At 36.8% G+C, this 25,730-nt stretch overlaps 2 protein-coding genes across 11 annotated transcripts; both read left to right on the forward strand.

The window, feature by feature from the left end:
- The first annotated feature begins 4,494 nt into the window (after window positions 1–4,494).
- On the forward strand, window positions 4,495–8,695 carry LOC111879445 (uncharacterized protein At5g43822). Of its 8 annotated transcripts, none has more exons than XM_042898205.2 (10): window positions 4,495–4,620; window positions 4,766–4,795; window positions 4,884–4,973; window positions 5,044–5,206; window positions 5,284–5,402; window positions 5,473–5,652; window positions 5,778–5,834; window positions 5,972–6,036; window positions 6,161–6,246; window positions 8,501–8,695. In XM_042898205.2, the coding sequence occupies exons 4-9, from the start codon at window positions 5,075–5,077 to the stop codon at window positions 6,202–6,204; spliced, it is 597 nt and encodes a 198-aa protein (XP_042754139.1). In that variant the 5' UTR covers window positions 4,495–4,620; window positions 4,766–4,795; window positions 4,884–4,973; window positions 5,044–5,074; the 3' UTR covers window positions 6,205–6,246; window positions 8,501–8,695. The 8 variants fall into 8 exon arrangements, with proteins under 8 accessions (XP_042754139.1, XP_052623422.1, XP_042754138.1 ...); XM_042898204.2 differs by having other exon boundaries at window positions 4,500–4,679; XM_023875916.3 differs by having other exon boundaries at window positions 4,500–4,662.
- Window positions 8,696–15,844: 7,149 nt separating this feature from the next.
- LOC111879431 (putative late blight resistance protein homolog R1B-16) lies at window positions 15,845–24,378 on the forward strand. 3 transcript variants are annotated; one of them, XM_023875895.3, is made up of 3 exons: window positions 15,845–16,020; window positions 21,445–23,950; window positions 24,100–24,378. In XM_023875895.3, exon 2 carries the CDS (start codon window positions 21,452–21,454, stop codon window positions 23,939–23,941), a length of 2,490 nt encoding a protein of 829 aa, XP_023731663.1. In that variant the 5' UTR covers window positions 15,845–16,020; window positions 21,445–21,451; the 3' UTR covers window positions 23,942–23,950; window positions 24,100–24,378. The 3 variants fall into 3 exon arrangements, with proteins under 3 accessions (XP_023731663.1, XP_023731664.1, XP_052623535.1); XM_023875896.3 differs by having other exon boundaries at window positions 21,690–23,950; XM_052767575.1 differs by lacking the exon at window positions 15,845–16,020 and having other exon boundaries at window positions 21,426–23,950.
- The last annotated feature ends 1,352 nt before the right edge of the window (window positions 24,379–25,730 follow it).

Genomic DNA, 25,730 nt, shown 5'->3' on the forward strand with positions numbered 1-25,730 from the left:
TATATATATATATATATATATATATATATATATATATATATATATATATATATATATATATATATATAATCATTTTCCCTTTTTTAAGTTTGAACCCCAAAAAACCCAGATATGAACATTCACTTCTCTCCTCGATTGATTCTTGTCATGATACAACACTCTAATCGACCCCGTTTTGACCTTCTAAGGAAGGACGGAGTCCATCTTTCTGAACTCACTCAACTACTGCTACATCAGCCCATCTTTCTTAATCCACAATACATGGAAACCCTGTCTTTTCCAATCCAGTTGTGACATTATTATTTTTTATTTAATTTAATTATAAAATATAAAATAAAATAAACATAATATTTTTTTTAAATAAACTTTTGTTTATTTAAAACAAAAAAAAATTCTAAAACTATATTAAAAATAACATTTAACTAAAACAAATATTATTTAATGAATTGTAAAACAATCATAAATTATTAAAAATATTTTAAATATGTACACGCTTTATAATATGCTTTGAAAAAATAAGATAGGAATACATAAATATGTTTTGATAATATTTGTAAACTAGAGGGACTAAAATGAATTTACACTTAAAGTATAATCCATACAAATGTGATAACGTAAACCTAAATCTTTCTTTGGCCGCCTACATATATTCTTTCATTAGTTGTATCTAATACGGGTTGATAAAACAAAAGTTAAATATAAAAGTTTAAACAAAAATTTATTTAAATTTAAAATTTTAAATTTTAAATTTTAAATTTTAAATTTAAATTTTAAAAATTGAATTTAAAAGAAAACATATTAAATACTTATATAATTACTAATATTATAATTTATTGGTTATTTTCAATTAAGACAATTATTAATTAAGGTTTAAATATGATGTGTTAATTAAGAAAACATAAAAAAATAAGAAAATGACAAATGGAAAAAATATTTAATCAAAAATACCAAAAAATGACATGTGTCCAAATTAATGAGAGATTAATACGTGACAAAATTATTTTCATTTATCATGGAGGATTCTGTCGCCGCCTCCATCAAGACCATCACAATCGGCTACATTCTACACATTGCAAGCTTTGAATTTTTACATGCAGCTCTAATTTGTAACATCCCAAAATTTTCAACAAATTTTAACTTTTCAAAATAACCCATTTACTAAAGAGGTATTTACAAAAAATATTGTTTCTAAAACATTATTTGAAATCATAATCGTTTACAACACAGTTTTCAAAACACTTTCATTATCAGAGTTTCTCAGAAGTCATAAGTCCCAAAAACACGAGGATGTGTAAGGTCCCGCCTTCGCCTTGCCACGGTCCACTAAAGTACCTAAAACCATAAATCAAAATTGTAAGCACAAAGCTTAGTGAGTTCCCCCAAAGTACTTACATAAAACAAATAACACATATACAATCACAACATGCAATGGGTCCACATCGAAAAGGTTGGATTACCCATGAGCCCACAATATGAGTCTGGCTTGCCTATCAGACCCACAACTCATATTTGGCTTGCTCTTAAGCCCACAACATAAGTTTGGTTTGCCCCCAGGGCCCATAATTTATGTATGGCTTGCTCCCTCGCCCATAACATACAAATGTTCAACCCTCAGTACGAGTTTGTCATACCAACCGGTCCTCAGCTCATATCTAGAATGCTACTGAGCCTCAGTATGAGTCTAGGATGCCCTGCTCGACCCTCTTCTCATATCTGGATTGCTCCAGGGTTTGTTGGCTACCGCACGGAGCAGTACAACCTCAATCCAACCCAATGCACCGACATATAACAGATAATAACATATACTGATAATCATAAAAACAATGTCACAGGCAGTCCTACGGATCTACCGGAAAATATATCAAACTAGCATGCATAACTATCCCATACTCAACATATCAACGAATATCAGGTTATCAAACCAACGGGCCGGCCTTGGTGCCTTCGACCTGAAGGTACAGTGAGGAAAACTCACTTCTCGATCTGATCCATAGTTGATGAGGTCCCGACTCCGAATCTTAGCTCCAACCAATACATATCCATCCAAGTGATCAATATCCATCGCAATCACAAATATACCAAAATACCCTTTTAGGACAACTTGGTCAAAGTCAAAAGTCAAAGTCAACTGTCCATGTTGACTCCAACACGCCGTGTTCCTACCGCATCCAAACAGTCAGGAAAACCCCAACCAACACGCCATGTTGACTTTCAAACATGTCGTGTTTTCCAGAGTTCCAGCAACTTAAACCATTAAGCTGCTTCCTTCGATTCCCAGAGCTCCAAAGCTTAGATCTGGACCAAAATGATACTAAGAAGGATAAAGTCTCCAATTTTATCCTTTGAGATTACTCCAAAAGGGTCCAAAACTTATCTACAATGCTTGAAGATGCAAAGACTTAACCAATAAGCACTTAATCCTTAAAGTTGATGCCCAAAACTTTCCAGAAGAGGTTTTAGCACTAAAACCATTCCAAAGGTCGGTGCTTTATAGACATGCATGTCCAATGCATGTATTGAACCCATAATAGGTCAACAATGGGGATTATGAAATAATCTCTATGCATGGCATCAAAACTCAACTTTAAGCCATATCCAACACTCTAAAAGGTCACCTTGACCTGAGGATTCATAAAGTTACAAACTTTATGAGATCTAACCATTCCAACATTCAAGAACAAGAAGCAGAAGGGGCAAAACTTAAGATCTAGCAACATGGAATGATAAAAATTGGATCTTGGACACTTACAAGGGTCCAAAAGAATGCCAAACTGAAAGATGAGGGGCTTGCTTGCTGGATCTTGCTTCCTTCTTCCAACTTCTTCCTTCTTTGGCTCCAAAAACACCACACTAGCTCATGTATGAAAGGGAAAGATGATTAGGGTTTCTTTCAGGGCTTGAGGGATGATGGGGGCTGAGGGTGAACGTAAGCCTCCCCATTTCTTTATATAGGGAGCAAAACCCAAAAGATTAGGGTTTCATTTCCAACGACCAACACGCCGTGTTCCAGGAGACAACACGTCGTGTTGCTCTCAATGAGACTCGCACCTTTTCTTATCTCGACACATTGTGTCCAATCCAAAAAGGTGATTTACACCCAAATTGCTCCTCAAATTCCGGGTGTTACACAATTACAGGCATACATTCGATAGTAGTTCACGGGTTCATCAACCCGTTGCAAACAAATTTTGCTCAAACCCGCTGATCCCACTCACTGACGGTACCAAATCCTGGCAGTACTGCCCTAAACCGATCATCTTCCCATAGACGACACCGTCATCCCTAAGGGAAAGGGAGCCATTTCCTCCCAACCCACTCAACCCACCGCCACATCAGTTTTTCGTTCTTTTGTTGTTCATCTTTTCCAACCCACAAAACGCAGAAATCCTATCTTTCTCAACCCAGTCAATTAAAAAAAATAATACAAAACAACTAAGCTACAAGTCTTAATTGGAAATAGAACTACCACTGATACCTTCAAGATACCACTCCATATTCAATGGGTTGGGAGGGTTGGAACGGTGAGTTGTTTAATTGGTTTCACTAACCTGTTTCATCTCCTTTCTTTACTTTCTTATCTACTTTTCTCTTGTACCATGTGTTTTAAGACTTGGATCTTAGTTTTGTATTTTTTTTTTAATTTAGTGGGTTGAGAAAGATAGGATTTATGTGTGTTGTGGGTTGGAAAAAATGAATATAAAAAGAACGAAAAACTGATGTGGCAATGGGTTGAGTAGGTTGGGAGGGAATGACTCCCTCCTCCCTAAAGGAGCATTTCCCTTCGACATAGCCCTAACCTGCAGCTGCTACAACATTTAGGTAAGTGGGTTGTATTGTTAAAAGAAATGGTATAATTTCGAAGTTTGGTTTTTAATTTTAACACTTCTGATTGAGGCATGGTATCCCAATTCATGACCCCTTACCTGCATCATATCCCAATTTTTGTGTTCTTTATAAACCTACGCTGGCACACTATTCAAATTCCGATCATTGGTTTCATTGCTTAATCTGAGCATGTTTTTATTCAATTTTAGTTGCTACTGACTGTACTGATTTATGATGAATATGTTCTTTTGGGGTTTTGATGATCCACATTGGTGTGCTTTGTGCTCATAAGTAGGGGTTCTCGGTTTAGTTTGAAACCGTGAAACCTGCCAAATCGGTCATCAGTTTGGTTTCACGGTTTGTATCTCTCTTTACGGTTTGGCTTGCGGCTTCAAACTTTCGAAACCATAGTGAACGTTTTGGTTTGTGGTTTCAAAATTTTCAAACTATATAAAAACTGGACCGGACCGTAGGATTTTTATATATAAAAAATCATCTTTTATATGTAATTATATATAGTTCTATTATATATTAATTTTTATATATAAGTAATAAAATTTTAAAACCAAGTTAATAACGTATATCTTATAATCCAAACTTATCCGGGCCGATCCTTCCATTTTTGTTGTGAAGGCCCATTCCCTACAATGAAAATATGAAATAAGGAGTAACTCATCAGTCTTCACATCCATTCTCATCGTAGTACGACAATAATCCATTCTCCATTTCTCATTGCAACGATTTGGTGAAGCAGGAAGCAGAGAAGCACCAAAGCTGCAGGATTAATTGATTAAGGTCTGAAACAGGGAATCACTGAAGTTACGAAACATGATTAATGTCCGTTCCATTCTCATGTAGCCATCTCTACGTGTTTCTTTCTTTAAAAGTTGAAATCGATAAGGAATAATGAAAGTTCTGATATTTTTTTTTGTTTATGCAGTAGGTAAGGAAGCACCGAAACAAGATTAAGGTCTGTTCCATTCTCATCTACTCATCTCTACTTGTTTCTTTCTTTAAAAGTTGACACCATACCATGTGTTTGTGTATATGCCTGACAGAGTTCTGAACCCCTAATTCTTCCTGATGCTCATACTGGTTATTACGAGGATACTTGGGGGAGATTAGGACATGTTTACCAAAATTTAGAGGTTAACAACACATTAAATTGTAGCATGAGTATCAAGAGACTCTAATTGTGTAATTCTTGCTGGACAATAGGCAAGAATTTGTGTTTCGGATTTGATTAACAATGGAGGCAACAGTGAAAAAGTTTCAGCAGAAATTCAAGAGGGTGAAAGATGACATGGATAGATGGGAGAACCTCCATGCTCAATTAGTATCACAGTTCAGAAATGCTTCTTCCATCATTGGAAGATTACAGGTTATTCACATTCCAATTTCCACATACATAGATTCAGTCTCTTGATGATTTTATTTCCTTTTTTACCCTCTTATCAGTTGCTCGAAAATCCCAAAAACTATGGTTCCCTAAAAAACCTTGATAACATTAAAAATACCATCTTCACAAAACAGTTGGAATCCCTGCAGAAGATCATGCTTTCAATGACTAAAACTCTGTAAGTCTATAAGAATCCTAGTTAATTTATATTTAGCTTAATAATTTTGATATCTTTGATGTTTTTTCAGGGAGGAATTAAATGGTGTTGTTTTGTCACTTGCAAAAACTGTTGGTGATGCTAAACAACAAGTGAAAGGTGGTTCTGTTCAGCTTTCAATGAAACAATTACATCACAGAATTGGTGTAAAACCAAGTATTGCAGATTGCTTAGAAGGGCTTCGGATCCTTCATCAGATGTATCAATCAGAGTATGAATCTATACATAAATAAATTATTTAATATTATCAAATACTAGTATTTTTAAGCCTACCATATTACTACTTTATAATTGGAAATAATATACAGAGGTGATTTTTTGAATCAAATGGTGTAGGTATGTGCTTAAATCATCCGTGACATCAGCGCTTGCTAGCCTTGCCTTGAACCCAAGGTATACAGTCCAAACTTTCTAGGTTTGTTTTCAAAGATGAGAATGACAAGGGTATTTATGTCATTTGCACAAATGATATATGTAGTACTTGAAGAAAAAATTATATTTATAATATATTTTTTTATTGTTTATTGTAGTGTTGGTGATTTACAAAGTCTCGAGCGACTCTTGGTAGATCAACCGAATATCCCGAAAGAAGAAGGTAAAAAATAAAGTTTTTGAATTTTGAAAGAATGATTGTTTGTTATTACTCTTTTATCTTGAAGTGTATGTTTATCAATTTTTGTGAACTTGGTAGTATTTAGTTTGATTGGTGTTTTGTGCAGTGCAATCCATATATGACATCATATTTGCCGAAGAAATTTGTTGACGAGGGAGAATGTGAAATTAAGGGTTTAGGTGTAGTCGTGTGGTAAGTCTTTTTTATTTTAGTTTAAATGTTAGGGTTTATCAAGAAACCATTTTTTTCTACTAATATTGTTGAAAAACAACGATTTCAAGAAAAAAAAATTTATGAGTAAGTTGAGTAATATTAATTTTTTATATTTTATTGAATATGTACTTTTTAAGAAAATATCATAAACCAATATCAACAAATTCATTATAGTTTGATCGGCAACAGGAGATGATCTGTTGCACCATTACCATCGGCCTTTGTTGTCTCTTCGTCACAGCTATGTTATAATCCAAACTAGGTTATAACCCGTGGGAACTAAAGTTACAAAAATAAATAAAATTTTAAAGTAAAAAGTCAAATAACATTTCATTCAAAACTGATGCATATGAGTTGCTAACTATAGATGACTAGTTGGAAGAAAAGTCGGATAAGGTCAGAACTGGAAAATGGTTAAATCAAGGTACATACTATAGATCCTTGAATAAAGATTTAAATACATTATTACCAAAAAAATGACAGACTGAATCACATATATAAAAACGTTTGGGCACATTTTCATCATCAATGGCGAGAATCATAGTCGCTGCAATAAAAAGGTATAAAAACAAATTATATTTTCCGAATGATCTCTGTTAGCTAATTACCAATACCTTATTTTTATTTGATGTCATCAAGACACATCTCTAGTTTCTTCAAACAATCAGGAACACCAATGGTTTTCTTGTGACTTAGATAATGAAAAATAAATAATAGAAATGTAAATAAAAAAAAAATATGGTTCAAAAACTCCTAATAAATTGAAAGCACTGCAATCTCATCACAAAACTCACCAATTTTAGCTTCTCCAACAATCTGTAAGTCTTAGATACCATTTTATTCGGTATCCAGTTATATTAACAAGAAAATATCATCTCAATTCTACATATATTATAGAAATTTCAAGAAAAGTAAAAAAAAAAATGAATCTAAAATTTCAAAGTTGATCAACATACCCTTATAACTACCAAGTGATTTTTGAAAATAGACCCTGTTTTTTTAGATAAGACAATCATGTATCTATCATCAAATAGAACCTATTAGTTCACAGTTAATTTAAGAAAAAAGAGAATTTTGACAATTCTACCTTCCCCGTTAAAAATCTATGAACTCTATGATAAAACTCTAAAAGTTAAAAATCATGTTGAATTCCTAGAATATCCATATCGATTTTGCAATCAGAAAGCGCGTATCCTGTTTCGTAACAGAAAAATCGAAGATGCGAACAATGTTAAACCACAAAACCAAATCAGTATCTGCATTTCTTAATTGCTTCTAAATCCTAATAACAATCGACGCACTAATAAGCATTGTAAATTAGATACGCGAAATATACACAAAATTCAACATTATCTCAGAAGAACACAAAAGGAATTACAAACGATAATCTAAAGAAGAAATTACAAACAAACTTATCCAATTGAGAACTCGCAGAACGCTAGAGTTCAAAACCCCTCTTTCTTGAGTTTGTTCATGGCTGGGAATTGCTTCATCCTATATTGGCTTGTGTGATGCTTCTCCATCTTGTCTAATCCATGGATGCTCTGTATTAGTAGTATTAAAATTGAATGACATGAAGATGAAAAATTGCAAAAATAAATAAATAAATAAATAAAAATACCAGAACAACTGAAAATGGGGAAATCGAATCTGTAAAGACTTATAAGTTATGACTCGAGTTCACCGAGAGATTACTTATCCATTACCTGTGTTTGGTAGAAGAAATCAAGATAAAAAAAACTAAGATGAAGAGACAAAATCAAAAACAAAAAAATGAGTAAAAATTATGACTTTATCTTTTGTTATGGTGCTTTTGAAATGGCGAGTTGGTTTGATACTTGATAGTTTGTAAAACAATGGCTACGTTATGGTATGTTTTAAGCAATACATATGCTATGGTCCAGGCTAGTTTTTTCATTTCTTTGAGGAAGGGTATTGTAGTAGCATAAAGGCATAAAATTTATCAGTTGATGTTCATGGTCAGCTTGCTCCCAGTTTGGGGATTTGGGAATATTGAGAATATAAAGTTTGGAACCATGGTTTTGCACCCCATTTTGACTTATTTGAAACCATGGTTTTGTACCACAGTAGAGCAGATTTGTTTTGAATCCTTAGAAGCACCATAGTTTTGTATCCCATTTTGACTTACTTGAATTCGACAAAAATTACAATTTATGTGTTAGATGTTCAATTTTTGCAACACGATTGATGTTTTCCTTTGATTGTGAAACAGGGCTTTAAGCTCCCCTCAGGATCATGATGGAGCAACCCTCCGGATGAGACTCTCTTGTAGTCCAGCCATTGATTTGTTCTACCAAATTACTGTTTTGCCTTTGCATCGATTTATATTATATTTATTGTTTGTTGTTTTAAAAAATAAAAATTGTTTAATATTTGTACATAAAAAATGTTTGTCTATTGAAATAAAGTAATTTAATTAAATTTGAAAAAGAAAAAGAACAAAAAAATGTTAGGGGTGTTACCACTCCCTACCAAATGCTAAGATTAGGTGTTAAATGGAAAAAAATGAGATGACAATCAAAAGGCTGAGGTGGCAAAATGCTAAGAGTGTTACCACTCTCCTTAGCTAAAACCTAGTGGATACACTCATACACATAAACATAAATAGTAAAAAAAATATACATATAAGGGAGGTTTTGCATTCCTTACCAAAATAAATAAATAAATAAATAAATAAATAAATGATTTAAACTATAAAATAAAAAATATTACATGATTTACTAATAAGAAGCCCTTTAGTAATTCTAAATATTTATTAGTTATGAAGTATAAATATCACAAGTAGTTCGACTAAATAGTGACTCAAACCCTCATAATAAAATGCCAAATATTGTTGTCATATGATAGAATGGTGGTAGTTTGGAATGATAGGTGGTTATTTTTCTTAGTAGAAATTGATTAGATGGTAAGACATTTGGCTACCTTAAGAGAGTCATAGTTACTCCCGTCGTTTACCCGCACTTGGTTGAATTTCTTTATTTTGACATTCAGTGCACTGTATAAAATAAAGATTAATTTTATATAGTGGGCAATCAATTTGTTGGTAAAGGTTGATTGTTAGGTGCTATTTGTGCACCTTTTTACACACCTTTTAGTCTCATTTCATGCATCTATTTAGCATAATTGTTCTTTTTTTTTTTTTTTTTTTTTTTTTTTTTTTTTGCATTTCATCATATTCATGTTAGTCTCTAGAACAACCTTATCTGCACACTTTTATGTCTTTTTCAGGTAAACCGGAGGTTGGAACGCGCTTTGGGAAGTGCCGGGAAGCATTGGTGAAGATTTCGGGATGATTGGGCGAAGAACGAAAAAGTTGGAAAAATCAAGTTTGGAATTGGAGTCAGAGAGGTACACAGGACGTGTTGAATTTATACTGAAAAGTGGGCACGGGGCGTGCTGACCAAGAAGAAGCTGTTGATCATGCTGAACACGGGCCGTGTCAGTTAAGTGCAAATCAACACGGGCCGTGTTGGCTGCTGAACACGACCCGTGTCAGTTTAGCCTATTTTAACATGGGCCGTGTTCGACCTAAAAACCAACTTTTGGCAGTTTTTCCTATCTTTCATATTACGGGTTGAGGACCATTTTTTAAAAAGACACAACATATCAGAGCACCATTGGAGAGGAGAATTCGAAGGTTTTTGCAAGGGTTTGTCCGTTAATCATTTGGAAACATTAATTCTCGTTTTTGTAAGTTGTAATTACACTTAATTTCATCTTTTAGACTTGTGATCTTGTTTTAGCCATGTGTGACTAGAACCCTAACTTCTCCAATTTCATGTTTTGACTTTTTGGTTGTGAATCAAATCATATGACCTGATGTTTGTGTTTAATTTCTATCTAGTGAAACTGATTTTACTTCAATCGAATGTTTGATTCTAATAATGATTCTTATTGGCCATTTGAATTAGGGTTAGGTCATTCAAGTTATTCATTTTGCAAAATCCGTAATTGTTTTGTGAATTGAACTAAGTAACAAGCATTAAATTGATTTCTTATGAATGAATTTAGTGTAAATATTTTCACACGTTCTTATGCTCCTGAGCTTGTGAGGAGTATTGGGTGTTGTTGGGAACATTCACAATAAGCTTAATGCAATCTTTTAATCTACTTCTAAGAGCTTGTTTAGATTAGGTTAGTAAGGTTAGGATTAATCAAAGAACTTGTTTTGATTGATTAATGTGGTGAATGGAAAGTGTTAGAGCTTGTTAACACTTTCAAGTACCAACTTAGATAGAATGAAAAAATGTCTTGTCATCTTTGATTCACATTGTTGGATAGTCATACATGGAGTTGGAGTCCTTACAAAATTTGAATTTAATTCATTCGTTTAGTTGTTTACTCGTGTTTTAAATTGGTTTGCTACTTCATTACACTCAAACCCCCCTTATTTAATCTTTTGTGAACAAATACCTTACGCAAAGAGGTATATACTAATTATCCTGTGTCTCTGTGGATCGACCCTACCTGCCTTGTACTATCTTTTAATGCAATATAGTGAGATTCTTTTTGAGTATATCGTACCCCTATTATTTGTTGGGTCTAACACGCCTAACAAATTGGCGCCGTTGTCGGGGACACGATGTTACTAATTGTTTATGCCTAGATCTTTTCGTATAGGTACACCATTGCCAATTGACTCGGAGATAGAAAGGACTGCAAAGAAGTTAAGGAAGCAAGCCAAGCTTCGTAAGAGGCAACCGGTTTCCGGTACTTCTTCATCATCTACTCCTCTGGTCATTAACATTTGGGAGGACATACCCCTCTCAAGTGTATCAGCCTCATAAACAGAAAGCCCATCACTCTCACCACAACCAGCCTCACCCATAAATACCACTCCACCCTCTTCACATGTTCATAATAGCCTAAACACTTCACCTACAGAAACATCACCTACTTCTCAAGCCATGGCAGACAACCCTGGAGGGAATCAAGGTCCTCCAAACCACCACCCGAACAAAATCTCCGTCAATGGTCAAGACAAGAGGTTACTCAACAACCTCTTTGCATCACATACCCAGCCGCCACCAACTTGGAACTAAAATCCGGGCTCATTCACTTACTTCCAACATTTAGGGGCCTGGAAAATGAAGATCCTCACAAGTTTCTCACAGAGTTCCATGTAGTATGTGTGGGTATGAAACCACACAATGTCACAGAGGATTAGATCAAGCTTAGGGCATTCCCCTTCGCAGTGCAAGACGCAGCCAAAGACTGGCTCTATGACCTCCCACTGGGGACGGTGACTACTTGGGTAGACCTTGAAAGGTTGTTTTTGGATAAGTACTTTCCCGAAATGAAAGCTTCAGCCCTACGGAGGGAAATTATCGGAATCAAGCAACACAAAAGAGAAGCGTTCCACACATATTGGGAAAGATTTAATAAACTTTGTGCCCGTTGTCCAAAGCACGGGATTACCGAGTATCAGCTCCTACAGTACTTAATTGAAGGCATGACCCCAATGAAAATAAGACTTCTCAATGCTTCTAGTGGCGGATCTTTACCCGATAAGACTCCAACCGAAATCCGCAATCTAATCAAGAACATGGCTGAAGATTCCAAACATTAAAGCCATGATGAAGAATGGTACACAGATGTACCCCGAGGTGTAAAGGAAGTTCAAACTCCTCAGATTGAAGCTCAATTGTCCGAGCTTACAAAAGTGGTTATGATGCTAGCCAAAGATAAATATGTGCAGCCCACATCCCGTCCATGCGGTATTTGCACTCAAATGGGGCATCCAACTGATATGTGCCCACAACTTCAAGAGGAAGATTATGAAGAAGCAAAAGTCATGGGAGGCTATTCCGGGTCAAATCAGAGAGATTATGAGCAACCACGAGGTTATCAGAGATGGAATAATAACCATGGTTGGGGAGGAAATCAACAAGAAAATTATCAGTCAAATCAATCACATCAATACCAGCAAAAACCACCATTTCCTCAAAATCAACAAAGACCACCCTTCCAACCTCAAAATTATCAGCCAAGGCATCCACAACAACCACCTCCACAAGAAGGTTCTTCAAGCATGTCACTAGAAGATATTGTCAAAAGCCTTGCCACAAGCACTCAAAGCTTCCAACGAGAAACCAAGGCAAGCATAAAAAGCTTGGAGCAACAAGTGTCACAACTTGCTCATTTCGTGAGTAAGATGGAATCACAAGGCAAGATACCATCTCAAACGGAAAAGAACCGAAACACAATGCTTGTGCCATTACTCTAAGAGGTGGGAAAAGCTATGAAGGTCCAAGGATGCCGGATGAAGAAGAGAAAGAGAAGGAAATAGAGGCGGAAGAAGCTATCAAAGAAGAGGAAAGGAAAAGTACTTCCAAATCAAAGAAGCTCATAGAGACCGAGGTAAAAGTCACACCAACTCCATTTCCTTCAAGGTTAGCAAGCACCAAAAGAGAACGGGAAGATGATGAAATCATGTCCATATTTCTAAAGGTTGAAATCAATATCCCTATTTTAGATGCTATTACACAGATTCCCAGATATGCTAAGTTCCTCAAGGAACTTTGCACATCTAAGAAAAAGCTTAAAGGAAATCAAACTGTGAAAGTTGGTGAAAATGTCTCAGCCGTGTTATAAAAGCGGCTACCAAAAAAAATGCAAGGACCCGGGTGTTTTCACAGTTCCTTGTAAAATGGGTAACCTTTTTGTACCACGTGCCATGCTTGATCTTGGAGCATCAATTAATGTTTTACCCTATTCAAGTTATAAGACAATGAGAATTAGACCTTTATAAAAAACCGGAGTTATCATTCAACTTGCCGACGGTCTTTGGTACACCCAAAAGGTGTATTGGAGGACGTGTTAGTACAAGTTAATGAACTTGTATTTCCTGCTGACTTTTATGTTTTGGATATGGGTGATGAAAACACCCCACAATCGAACTCCATCCTTTTGGGGAGACCTTTTATGAGTACCGCAAAAACAAAAATAGATGTAGTCAATGGTACTTTGTCAATGGAGTTCGATGGTGAGGTGATTAACTTTAATATCTTTGAAGCCATGCGATATCCTAGTGATATTCATTCTTTAAACTTCATAGATGTTCTCGATACATGTACTAATGATTGCTTTGAGATGTCAAGCCAAGATGTGTTAACCACCATCTTGAGCAAACACTTTTATGAGACAAGGATTAAGAATTTGGCTGACAAGTACACATTGGAGGATGAATTGATTGAAGTAATCAATTCCTTGGAAAAAGCACAACCCATGAGAGTTGAACCACCCCGCATGAAGCTAAAAAGTTCCAATCCGAAACTTCTCCCCTCCATAGTACAACCACCGATTCTTGAGTTGAAGGCTCTTCCCGACCATCTCAAGTACGCCTATCTTGGAGAGGAAAAGACATTACCGGTGATAATTTCCAACAAGCTGTCTATTGCAGAAGAAGATGAGTTGGTGACCCTGTTGAAAAAGTTTAAGAAAGCTATTGGGTGGATAATTGCTAATATAAAAGGGTTGAGCCCTTCTTTTTGTATGCATAAGATTCTCATGGAGGAAGATTTCAAACCAACTTGAGAGGCGCATAGGAGATTGAATCCACCCATGATGGAGGTGGTAAAGAAAGAAATCATGAAGCTTTTGGATCCAGGTATGATCTACCCTATCTCAGACAGTAAATGGGTGAGCCCTGTTCAGGTAGTCCCGAAAAAAGCCGGTGTCACAGTTGTTAAGAATTTCGAGGGAGATTTGGTGTCCACCCGTGTACAAAACGGGTGGAGGGTTTGTATTGACTATAGAAAGTTGAATGCCTCAACGAGAAAAGACCATTTTCCCTTGCCATTTATTGACCAAATATTAGAGAGATTGGCGGGTAAATCTCACTACTGTTGTTTGGATGGTTTCTCGGGTTTTCATCAAATTCTGGTAGCCCCGGAAGACCAAGAGAAAACCACCTTCACTTGTCCCTTTGGTACATTTGCTTATAGGCGTATGCCTTTTGGTCTATGAAATGCACCCACGACATTTCAGAGATGCATGATGTGCATTTTTTTTAATATGTTTAAAACATCATTGAAGTTTTCATGGATGATTTCACAGTCTATGGAAACTCCTTTGATGAATGTTTAAGTAATCTATCAAAAATTTTGCATAGGTGCAATGACACAGACCTTGTGCTTAACTATGAAAAATGTCATTTCATGGTGGACAAAGGATTGATTTTAGGTCATATTGTGTCCCAAAAAGGCTTAGAAGTTGACAAAGCCAAGATAGATGTTATCAAGAGTCTTCCTTACTCGATAAATGTTCGGGAAGTTCGTTCGTTTCTTGGTCATGCAGGTTTCTATCGGTAGTTCATCAAAGATTTTTCAAAGATTACAGTGCCGATGTGTCAACTAGTCCAAAAAGATGTTGAATTTGCGTTTACTCAGCCATGCAAGGATGCCTTTGATCGTTTGAAGGATTTACTCACCTCCGCGCCAATCATCCAACCACCTAATTGGGAGCTTCCATTTGAGATTATGTGTGATGCGAGCAACACGACTATTGGGGCGATATTGGGTCAAAAGGTGGATCAAGCACATCATGTCATATACTATGCATCAAAGACCCTTGATAGTGCACAAGGCAACTACACCACAACGGAGAAAGAGTTGCTTGCTATTGTCTTTGCTCTAGAGAAGTTCCAACAGTACCTCCTTGGAACTAAAGTGATCATATATTCAGACCATGCAGCCATAAAGCACTTACTTACAAAGAATTATTTGAAGCCGAGGTTAATACGGTGGATGCTGCTTTTGCAAGAGTTTGATATTGAGATCAGAGACAAGACTGGAAAAAAGAATTTAGTTGCGGATCATCTAAGCCGCATTGTATCAACCGAAGATGGTATACCAATCCGTGACACATTTCCAGACGAGCATCTATTTGTAGCCAAAGAAGCACCATGGTTTAAGTGATCATATATGGTTTGTTATTTATTAATTGATTGTACATTGATAATGCGAAAACGCATCAGTAACTCGGTGTTATAAAACACATTGTTGTGTAGAGTTGGTTAATGAATAAGTATATGCATATAAGTCGAAGTTTATCTGTAACTTTTATCCTAAGATGCTCGTCTGATGTAGGGATTGGTATACCAATCTGTGACACATTTCCAGACGAGTCAGGGAAAATGACTCAGGAGGGTAACCAACTGTTGAGTTTGTTCTCATTTGGTCCCTTTCCTTTTTATGTACTCAATATACCATCGAACTTGTTTTTTGTGTTTACCATAACCCTTTGACCGACTATCACAGATCAAAAGCCGGTCAAAAGGGTTATGGTGAACACAAACAACAAGTTCGATGATATATTGAATACAAAAAAAGGAAAAGGAACAAATGAGTACCAATGCAAAAATTAATTACTAAAAATCTAATCATTTAACATAAATATAATTTAAAGCGTTTACAAACCAAACCCAATTTGAAAAAATGAATTTCAATTTCATTAAAAATGTTACCGACCACCAAACTTATAACATATATATTGCAAATATTTTCAATTACAAGTACCGAATCTAAATCCTACAAAAACGTTCTCTTATTTCAGACTTGATAGGAGTTTAATTTTCCATCAATGAGTGCATCACTGGCTACAACACAAGACTTAACATTTTCAATCCATTGACTTTATACCAGGTAAAAGACTGAAATACCGTTTCAAACCCTAGGATCTCATTAGCAGAAATATCTTCGATCTCGCATATTCTGCTCTGGGCTCTCTAAGGTAAATCGTTATCACATGCTGCTTTCTCCTTGTGTTCTGTTTTAGCTGCTGCTCTGGTTGTGTATGATGTTGGCTATTCACAAGCCTGCAATCTGTGATTAGCAACAGAACAGTAACAGGGGCAAAGAAGGAAAGAAAAATACTGCACAATGCTTTTGAGATGGAAGGCTTTTATTCACTGAATTGAAAGTGAAAGAGATACAAAATAACGTTACAATGCCTGAGGTTATAAAGGAAAACAAAGCGTGAAAACAGGAAACTAATTCCACTACTCTTGAGACTCGGACTAACAATGACCAAGTCTCACTTATTCAAATGCAGAAAATTAAACGTGCTAATAATTCTAAATTACTACTACATTCTCCCATGTAATTTAGAATTTTCATACCTTCTCCACGCCAATTGAGCTTCTCATCTCTTCAAACATCAGTCTTCCTAATGCTTTTGTCAAAATGTCAGCTTTCTGTGCCCTGCTGCATACATGTTTGACTGTGATCTCACCATTTTCAATACACTCACGAATGAAATGAAAACGGATGTCTATATGTTTGCTTCTCCCATGAAAAACAGGGTTCTTCATCAATTCGAGTGAAGACCTGTTATCAACCTTCATCTCTACTGGGGGTACTTGTTGTCCTGTGATTTCACTCACCAATCTTCTTAGCCAAATCCCTTGGCAAGCTGCCATGGTAGCTGCCATAAACTCTGCTTCACAGGAAGAGAGTGCAACACATCTTTGCTTTTGAGATGCCCAAGTTATCAAATTTCCATTGATGTAGTATGCCATGCCACATGTACTCTTCCTATCATTAACATCTTTTGCCAAATCACTATCTGTGTAACCAGTTAAGCTGACCCTTTTATCTCCTCTTGAATACTTCAGACCATGGCTCAGGGTACCCTTCACATACCTCAGTATACCCTTTACAGCTTGGAGATGTTTGACATTTGGCTTTTCCATGAATCTACTTACAATACCCACAGCAAATGTAATGTCAGGACGGGTATGGGTCAAGTACCTTAGGCCACCAACAAGACTTCTGTACTCTGTGGGATTTACCAGCTCACATCCATCTTCTTCTTTGAGCAATTTCAGCTTGTGCTCCATTGGTGTTTTTGCAGGATTGCAGTCTTGCATACCCGTTTTGGCTAACAGAATCTTGGCATAAGACTCTTGCTTCAATGTGATCCCTTCACCTTTCTGGTTCACCTCTATTCCCAGATAGTAGGTCAAAAACCCCAAATCGCTCATCTCAAATTGGTCACTCATATCCTTTTTGAATCTCTGAATATCTTCATGGTTGCTCCCCGTTACTAGCAGATCGTCTACATACACTCCTATAATCAGAGTGTCTCCCTTCATCTTCTTTGTGTAGACAGAGTATTCATGGGCACACCTGGTAAAACCTAGTTTCTTCAAGTGATGATCCAGACACGAGTTCCATGCCCTCGGGGCTTGTTTGAGTCCGTAAAGGGCTTTGGAGAGTTTGTAAACCTTTTGAGGTTCATCCTTCTTCTGATAGCCCTCTGGTTGAGAGACGTATACTTCCTCTTTTAACTCTCCATTCAAAAATGCCGATTTTACGTCTAGATGGTGTACCTTCCACCCATTTGAGCCGGCAAGTGCTAGAATTAACCGAATTGTATCGATTCTTGCCACTGGTGCGTATACTTCGCTGTAATCGATTCCATGTTGTTGAACATATCCTTTCGCGACAATTCTAGATTTGTGTTTGACTATATTGCCTTCTGGATCCCGTTTGAGCTTGAACACCCACTTTAAGCCAATCGCCTTTCGATTTTTCGGTAAATCAACTAACTTCCACGTATTGTTTTTCTCAATCGAGCTTAACTCAGCGTTCATAGCCTCTCGCCACTCCAATTTCTTGCTAGCTTCGTTGTAAGAGGTGGGTTCCTCATTACTTTGCATCATGAGAAGTTCTTCGACTGGGATGTGTACTTCTTCTGTGTTCTCGTATAAATCAGACAGCAATCTATATCTTTTAGGAGCGCCACCACCGGTAGAAGATGAGGCTGTACTCCCGATCGATGAATTTGGTGAAGTGTTTGTCGAATTTGGGAAATTTGGGATAACTGGTGAGTTTATAGGGGTATTCATCGGGCTTAAAGTTGGGTGACCCGACGAACTTGTCTCTTCACTGCTAGACCCGTTTTGTGGTGACCCGTATTCAAATTCACCCAAATTCGGATCCCAATTTTCTTCATCCTCTTGAAATTCTTCAGTGAGATCAAATCCATCAACTGTGAAGCTGATACCAGAATGTGCTCTTTCTCTTCCTCCTTCATTCCAATTCCATCCACGATCCTCTTCGAACACCACATCACGACTTATATAGATTTTCCCGGTTTCCGGATTCAATAATCTGTACGCCTTTGATCCTTTTTCAACTCCAAGATGGACAAGTCGCATGCTTCTGTCTTCCAACTTTTTTAAATGGTTCTTTGCAATCTTCATATGAGCCAAGCAACCAAACACTCTGAGATGATCAATGTTTGGTTTTCTTCCTGTCCACATTTCGAATGGAGTTGAATCCTTTAACGCCTTGGTGTGTGCTCTGTTTAATACATAAACAGAGTGTGAAACTGCTTCACCCCATAACTCGTCTGGCATCTTCAATGTCTTCAAGTTGCATCTCACCATTTCAAGAACAGTTCGATTTCTTCTTTCTACCACCCCGTTTTGCTGGGGTGAGTACGGAGTCGTGTAGTGCCTTGTTAAACCAGTTTCTTTGCAATACCTAGTGAATTCGTTTGACAAGAACTCACCACCCCGATCCGTTCTGAAAACTTTGATTTTCTCCCCTGTTTCAGTTTCCACCATGTTTCTAAACACCTTGAACATCTCTAGGGCCTCGTCCTTCGTCTTCATGAGATAGACCCACATCACCCTGCTGAAGTCATCTACAATCAGCATAAAGTATCTATTTCCTGATGGTGTGGGTGGAGACACTGGCCCACATAGATCTCCATGAATGAGTTCAAGTCTCTTCTTTGCTCTAAATGACGCATGTAGTGGAAACGGGTTCCTTGTCTGTTTTCCCAGTAAGCAACCTTCGCATGGTTGGGAGGGAATGTTGATTTTTGGGAGCCCAACGATCAGATTTTTCTCTTCCATTTGCTTCATTGAATTGAAGTTGATGTGGCCCAACCGTTTGTGCCATAGCCATAACAGGTCATCAACTTCTACAGAGAGACACACACCAGCAAACTCTTCAAGCTCGATCTTATAGAGTCTATTTGCTGATCGTTGAACCTTCATTAACAGTTTCTCAAATGAATCATAGACCCATAGAAACGAGCCCTTCATTTTGATTTCATCTCCACCTTCTGCTAATTGCCCTAAACTGATGATGTTACTACATAAATCTGGAATGTAGTAGACCTCATCAAGTTTACGTTGACTGCCATCCTTACATTTGAACACAATTGAGCCTTTACCCTCAATTCTGACTCGTGATTCATTACCAAACTTCACATAACCACGAATTGATTCATCTAAATTCCTAAATTTTGACTTATCGCCTGTCATGTGATTGCTAGCACCTGTATCTAAATACCAAATACGAGAGGGTCTTCGAGTATTACCATTTGATTGCAGTTGTGGGCTCAGATTTTCTTCATTCAGAAATACTCTTTTTTCTTCTCCGAACTCCATTAGTAACAGGGCTGGCTCATCATCGTGTTGTTCTTGAATCAGGTTGATTTCATGATTCCGTTCCTTTCGAGGATTCTTACACTCTGCTGCGTAGTGACCGTACTCCTGACAATTGTAACATTGTATGTCACTCTTGTCGCGACTGCTTGAGGCATTTGAATTACCTTCCTTCTGTTGATTTGAGCCGCCTTTGCCTCGACCACCCCGGCCACCGCCGTTTCTTCCTCTGCCTCTACCGCGACCCCCACGCGACCCATTCGAGCCACCTCGATTCCACTTTTGTTGTTTCGAGTCTCCCTCGGCCTTTTTCTTGTATTTCTCAGTCCACTCTTTGTGGGTTAACAACAACTTTCGATCGTCACCATCCCCGCGACCTTTCATTCTTTCTTCATATGCCTTAAGCCTACCAACTACTTCCTCGACGGACATAGATTCCAAATCTCCAAATTGCTCAAGTGTTGAGGCAATCTGGACGAATTTGGATGATACAGCTCTAAGTAATTTCTTCACTACCTGAGCTTCTTCAATCTTATCTCCCAGGGTGCGTAGGGTACTCACAGTGTTGATCACTTTCCCAGTGAAATCATCAACGCATTCCGTCTCTTTCATGCTTAACGCTTCAAGTTCAGCCTTCAACGTCTGAATTCTGGCCACCTTCACTCTATCGGCCCCTACAAACATAACTTTGAGAGCATCCCAAGCTTCCTTGGCAGTCTTCTTCTCCGCCAATGTCATGAGCAGGTCCTCCGGTATTCCCTGATAAATGGCAGCCAATGCCATGTTATCCTTCTTTGTTTCAACGAGGGTGTTGGTTGTTCTGGGTTCTACAGCATCCCAAACACCTTGGGCCAACATGAAGACCCTCATCTTAATTGCCCATGCACTGTAATTGCTTCTAGTCAACATCGGATAGTGTAGGGTGATTTGCCCATCTTTGTCACCACTCCCATTGCTGCCACTACCTGCCATTTCTTCTGTTCTAGGCTGATATTTGGGCATGTACCAGGTTAGCTCTGATACCAAATGTTGGCTATTCACAAGCCTGCAATCTGTGATTAGCAACAGAACAGTAACAGGGGCAAAGAAGGAAAGAAAAATACTGCACAATGCTTTTGAGATGGAAGGCTTTTATTCACTGAATTGAAAGTGAAAGAGATACAAAATAACGTTACAATGCCTGAGGTTATAAAGGAAAACAAAGCGTGAAAACAGGAAACTAATTCCACTACTCTTGAGACTCGGACTAACAATGACCAAGTCTCACTTATTCAAATGCAGAAAATTAAACGTGCTAATAATTCTAAATTACTACTACATATGACTGCTGAACTGTGCTGCTCTATGTGTTTCTTTGTTTTGGTAGCTGCTCTTTGTTCTGTGTTTTGCTAATGCCATCATTACTGTTTCTGCTAATAGTACAACTGTCCAAAATATGTTCAACTTTTACTATGGATGCATTGATCATTAGGTTTCTTAACCTTTGGTTCTAACATTAAAAATAATGGAATTCATATCGTATTTATAATAAGTAGTTTGAACACTGTTGACGTGCCATTGACTACATGTCAGATCAATCAACTTGGAATGCTTTTATCTTGGACCTTGACAAAGTTGCAGATTAAACTACTTTTGCTGCTAATCCACTTCACTACAAAGGTCATAGGCTATATATATATATATATATATATATATATATATATATATATATATATATATATATATATATATATATATATTTTCTGTATCAGGAAAAGTATGGCTAATCATGTTCTTGCACCTCGCATCAAGAAGTTGCTGTATAGTAATGATAGAGCCATAAATGAATTGTTGCTTGTGGATAGACTACAGTGGCAGAGAAAGACGCGCATATATTTAGATGGTCTCGTGAATTACTTGAAAAGGTTGATGTTAGGGTATGAAAATGAGGAAGTAGAAGGCCTGGTTAATAAAATGGAAGTGTTGTCTGGAGAAATTGATTTTCATCTATGTGCAGGACGGATGAATGGGATGTTAGAGATTATTGAAGAACTCTGTATCATCAGATTTGGATCGAGTGTAGAAGAGGAAATTGTTGTGGGGTTCGATGACGATGTAGAAACACTACTTGATCAACTTACTCAAGTTTCAATAAAACGATTCCAGGTTATATCTGTCGTAGGAATGGCTGGGCTTGGTAAGACGACTTTGGCTAGAAAAGTGTATAGAGATCCCCTAATTGAATATCACTTTGACATTCGAGCATGGACTTGCATTTCTCAAATATATGTGAAGAGGGATTTGTTACTTGGCATGTTAAGCTCTTTTATTTATGATCTTACAGAGGAGATGTATAAAATGAGCGATGAACAGCTGGGGGAAAAGCTATACAGGCTTTTCAAGGGTCGTAGATATTTGGTTGTCTTGGATGATGTATGGGATTGCATGGCGTGGAATGATCTCCAAATTTATTTTCCAGACGACAAAGTGGGAAGCAGAGTTGTATTTACCAGCCGTGACATCGACGTGAGTTCACATGTTGGGGCAGCCAGACCTGCTCATGTTTTGCGTCTTCGTACAACAGATGAAAGCTGGGACATATTTCAGATGAAGGTATTTAGATCCGGAATATGCCCTTCTTATTTGGAGCCAACTGGAAGGGAGATAGTAAAAAAATGCGGGGGTTTGCCTCTTGCCATTGTTATAGCTTCAGGTCTTGTGAAAAATCAATCGTCATATAGGTGGAGGGAAGTTGCTCTTAGTTTGCGTTCATTTATGGTTCATGATCCAAGCCAATACATGGGCACGCTAGCTTTAAGCTACAACCATCTGCCTCCTCACCTAAGATGGTGTTTTCTGTTTGTTGGTGTATTTCCCGAGGACTATGAGATTCCTGTGACAAAGTTGATCTGGCTTTGGATTGCTCAAGGATTCGTACATGATCAAGGTGGAAGCAGAATCTTGGAGGATGTTGCAAAGGATTTCATGATGGATTTAATCAAGAGAAGTCTGCTAATGATTGCCAAAAAAAGGGCTGATGGCCAAATTAAAGCATGCCGCATCCATGACTTGTTGCGGGACTTGTGCTTGAGAAAAGCCGAGGAAGAAACTTTTTCTTCAGAGGTTTACAGGTATGCTCTTGTTCTGGAAGATCCAACTTCACCCACCACCAGAAAACATGAAATGCGATTAAATCTTCCTGCAAAAACAATCCACTCTGGTTTGAGTTATCCATTTGAGTTGGGCAAAGTTCTCCACGAGAGTGGATTGGTTTTTAGTGAAACATACAAATCCCTTAGAATTCTAGATGTTGAATCTATCCGAATCTCCTTATTTCCTTCTGATGTGGTTCAGCTTGTTAGTCTGAGATACCTGGCCATCCAAGCTCACGACGGAAGTCCTCAAGCATCAATATCCAACCTTGTCAACCTACAAATGCTGATAATATCTTCAAGGAAGAATGTTGTAGTACCAAAAACCATATGGAATATGGTAAATCTAAGGCACCTATATATCAAATCAGGGGAAAATCTTATCGAGGAACCTTGTTTAGTACAAGCAACGGAGAATGATGATGATGGTGGCAGTAGGCTAATTAGCCTCCAAACCTTATCCCAAGTAAGCCCTCACTCTTGCCACAATATATTTTCAAGGACTCCCAATCTTCGGAAGCTTGTGTTTTGTGGACCCTTAATTTCAAGCCAAGGTGATTTGGAATTTCCAAATACAAACTCTTTGCAGAACCTAAAAGAACTCAAGTTATTAAACACGGTTACCTACCCTGAACCAACACGTTCTTGCAATCCTATTATGTTCCCTGAAATGCTCAAGAAACTTACTTTGTCAAACATCGGCATGGATTGGGAAGAGATGTGGACCTTCTCTTTGCTACCACACCTGGAGATTTTAAAATTAAAATTTAACGCATGCATCGGAGGAAGGTGGGAGGCAAGCGATGCAGAGTTTGTGCGACTCAAGGTATTGAAACTGCAAGGGTTAGAGCTAAGGGAATGGGTATGTTGGAGGGATACCTTCCCAGTTCTACAACGTTTAGTGCTTCATCATTGCTTAAAACTCAAGAGTATCCCTCTGGATGTAGGGAGGATTTTGACGCTGGAGATTATTGAGATAAGAGGGTGTAGCATCTCCGCTAATTCCTCTGCATTAAAAATCAAAGAAGAGCAAGAGAGTGAAGGGAACTTCTTCTTGAATGTCCATGCAACCAAAACATGTTTCAGGAAACCGCTAAATGAGCTCAGGAAATTTTGACATTCCTAGGTTAGTACTATCTTTTTTTTTTTAATACGTACTTGCAAACTATTTAAAGCTTATTTGCCAGGCCATTCATATTCACCCAATCACTCATTTTACATATGAATTTGGTTTTATATTATTTTCTATCATGAATTATGTTTATTTATCTACAGGGTGAAGATACAACTCGACTGGTTTGGGTTTCCAAATGACTAATCCTGCTTGTGACATATTCTGTGGATGCTATATACGAACTAAATAAGATTTTAAATTAATGATTGTCAAAATGCGCATGATTGATTGTCATCAGGTATGTATTTATGTTAAATTATTAGCAAATTTTGTTTTTTTTTTATTTTTTATTTGTGAATTAGGATGGCATATATGGTGAATCTTTTTCTGTAGCCTGCTTTTACGTATCATATATACCAAGTAATAATGCGATTTTTAATTTGGAAAACTGAAGTTTACGGATGGATGTATCTGCTGTTGCTTTGTTTAGAATCTTGCAAGTCTTCATTTTTATACAACATTTATTTTTAAGTGTGGGGATTTGTTTATGGTTGGATCTATAATAGAAGTAAGTGTTCGACAAAACTCAATTTCTCCAAAAGAATCCATACCTATCAGCTCAAGATATAATTATGTAGTAATTGAATCGATTAAGAGATGTAATTAGATGTCAATTTCTATACATATAATAAGTTAATAAGCAATAATGCACCTATTAGGCTATTCTTAGGCAATCTTCTCTTGATTCCATATTATTGGCTCCAATGGTAAGTGCTTGACATAACCTAAAATTCGGAGTAGTTAATAGTTTATCTTCCTAACAACGTTGCAAAACTCGTTCAGCTTTTCCAAGACGGGCCAACTAGTGCCTAGCAAGTATTTGGTTTAGGTAGGGAGAACTTGGATTGGATAAATTATATGAAATTAATTTTAAGAAAATTATATATATAACAAATTATTAAAAATTATAACAAAATAGATGAATATTAATAACAGTTATAGAATTTTTTCTAAAAAAAAAGTCGAAATTTCCATGTTTTTTCGATTTTGACTGATTGCGAATTTTTCCGATTTTGACCGAATTTAACCGAATTCGACTGATTTTGACCGAGTTTGACCGATTCCATTTTTTTGGCCGATTTCTAATTAGGTACATCAGCTCCTACCTGATTCTGATTAATCGGTCACCTAGACCGACTTTACAACACAACTTTCTACCCAACCAATTTCCATACTTTGTTTATGTTAACACTTAACACTTAGTTATCATCTCTAGTTTTCTTAATTTCTAATATATCATAATTAATTCCTACTCATAACGTTATACTCCTTCCGTCTCAAAATTATAGTTCATCTTTCCTTTTTGGTTTGTCTCAAAATAATAGTCCATTTCTAAACATAAATAACATTTTTACCAAAATACTCTCTCATTATTACTTAACCAACTAAGCATTTAATGAAATATTCAATGCAAAGTAAGGACAAAACTGTCATTTTATTATATAAAGTTAGTGGTAATTAATGTTTTTCTTAATCTGTGTGTTTTTTGTCTGTGGATAATAATATTGGGACGAATGGAGTATTTCTTTATCAATATGATATAAATTTTAATAAAAAAAATGATCTATTTTCTACCGATTACAATATTGTTTTACATAAAAAAAACTTCAAACATACATTTTCTAAAGGTTAATATCATTGTAGCTCAACCAACTATCACGTTCTGTTTTATATGTGTAACACCGAAATTTTCAAAACAAGTTTTTCATTTAAATTAGTTTATCTCTTTAAT

The sequence above is a fragment of the Lactuca sativa genome, chromosome 9 (assembly GCF_002870075.4).
Source record: "Lactuca sativa cultivar Salinas chromosome 9, Lsat_Salinas_v11, whole genome shotgun sequence".
Classification (NCBI taxonomy): Eukaryota; Viridiplantae; Streptophyta; class Magnoliopsida; order Asterales; family Asteraceae; genus Lactuca; species Lactuca sativa.

Coding starts and splice junctions, on each gene's coding strand:
- LOC111879445 (XM_052767459.1), top strand. CDS start 5,137: ATGGGAGAACCTCCATGCTCAATTAGTATCACAGTTCAGAAATGCTTC. Junction 5,403..5,472: donor CTTTCAATGACTAAAACTCT/GTAAGTCTATAA, acceptor ATGTTTTTTCAG/GGAGGAATTAAATGGTGTTG. Junction 6,037..6,160: donor GAATATCCCGAAAGAAGAAG/GTAAAAAATAAA, acceptor TGTTTTGTGCAG/TGCAATCCATATATGACATC.
- LOC111879431 (XM_023875895.3), top strand. CDS start 21,452: ATGGCTAATCATGTTCTTGCACCTCGCATCAAGAAGTTGCTGTATAGT.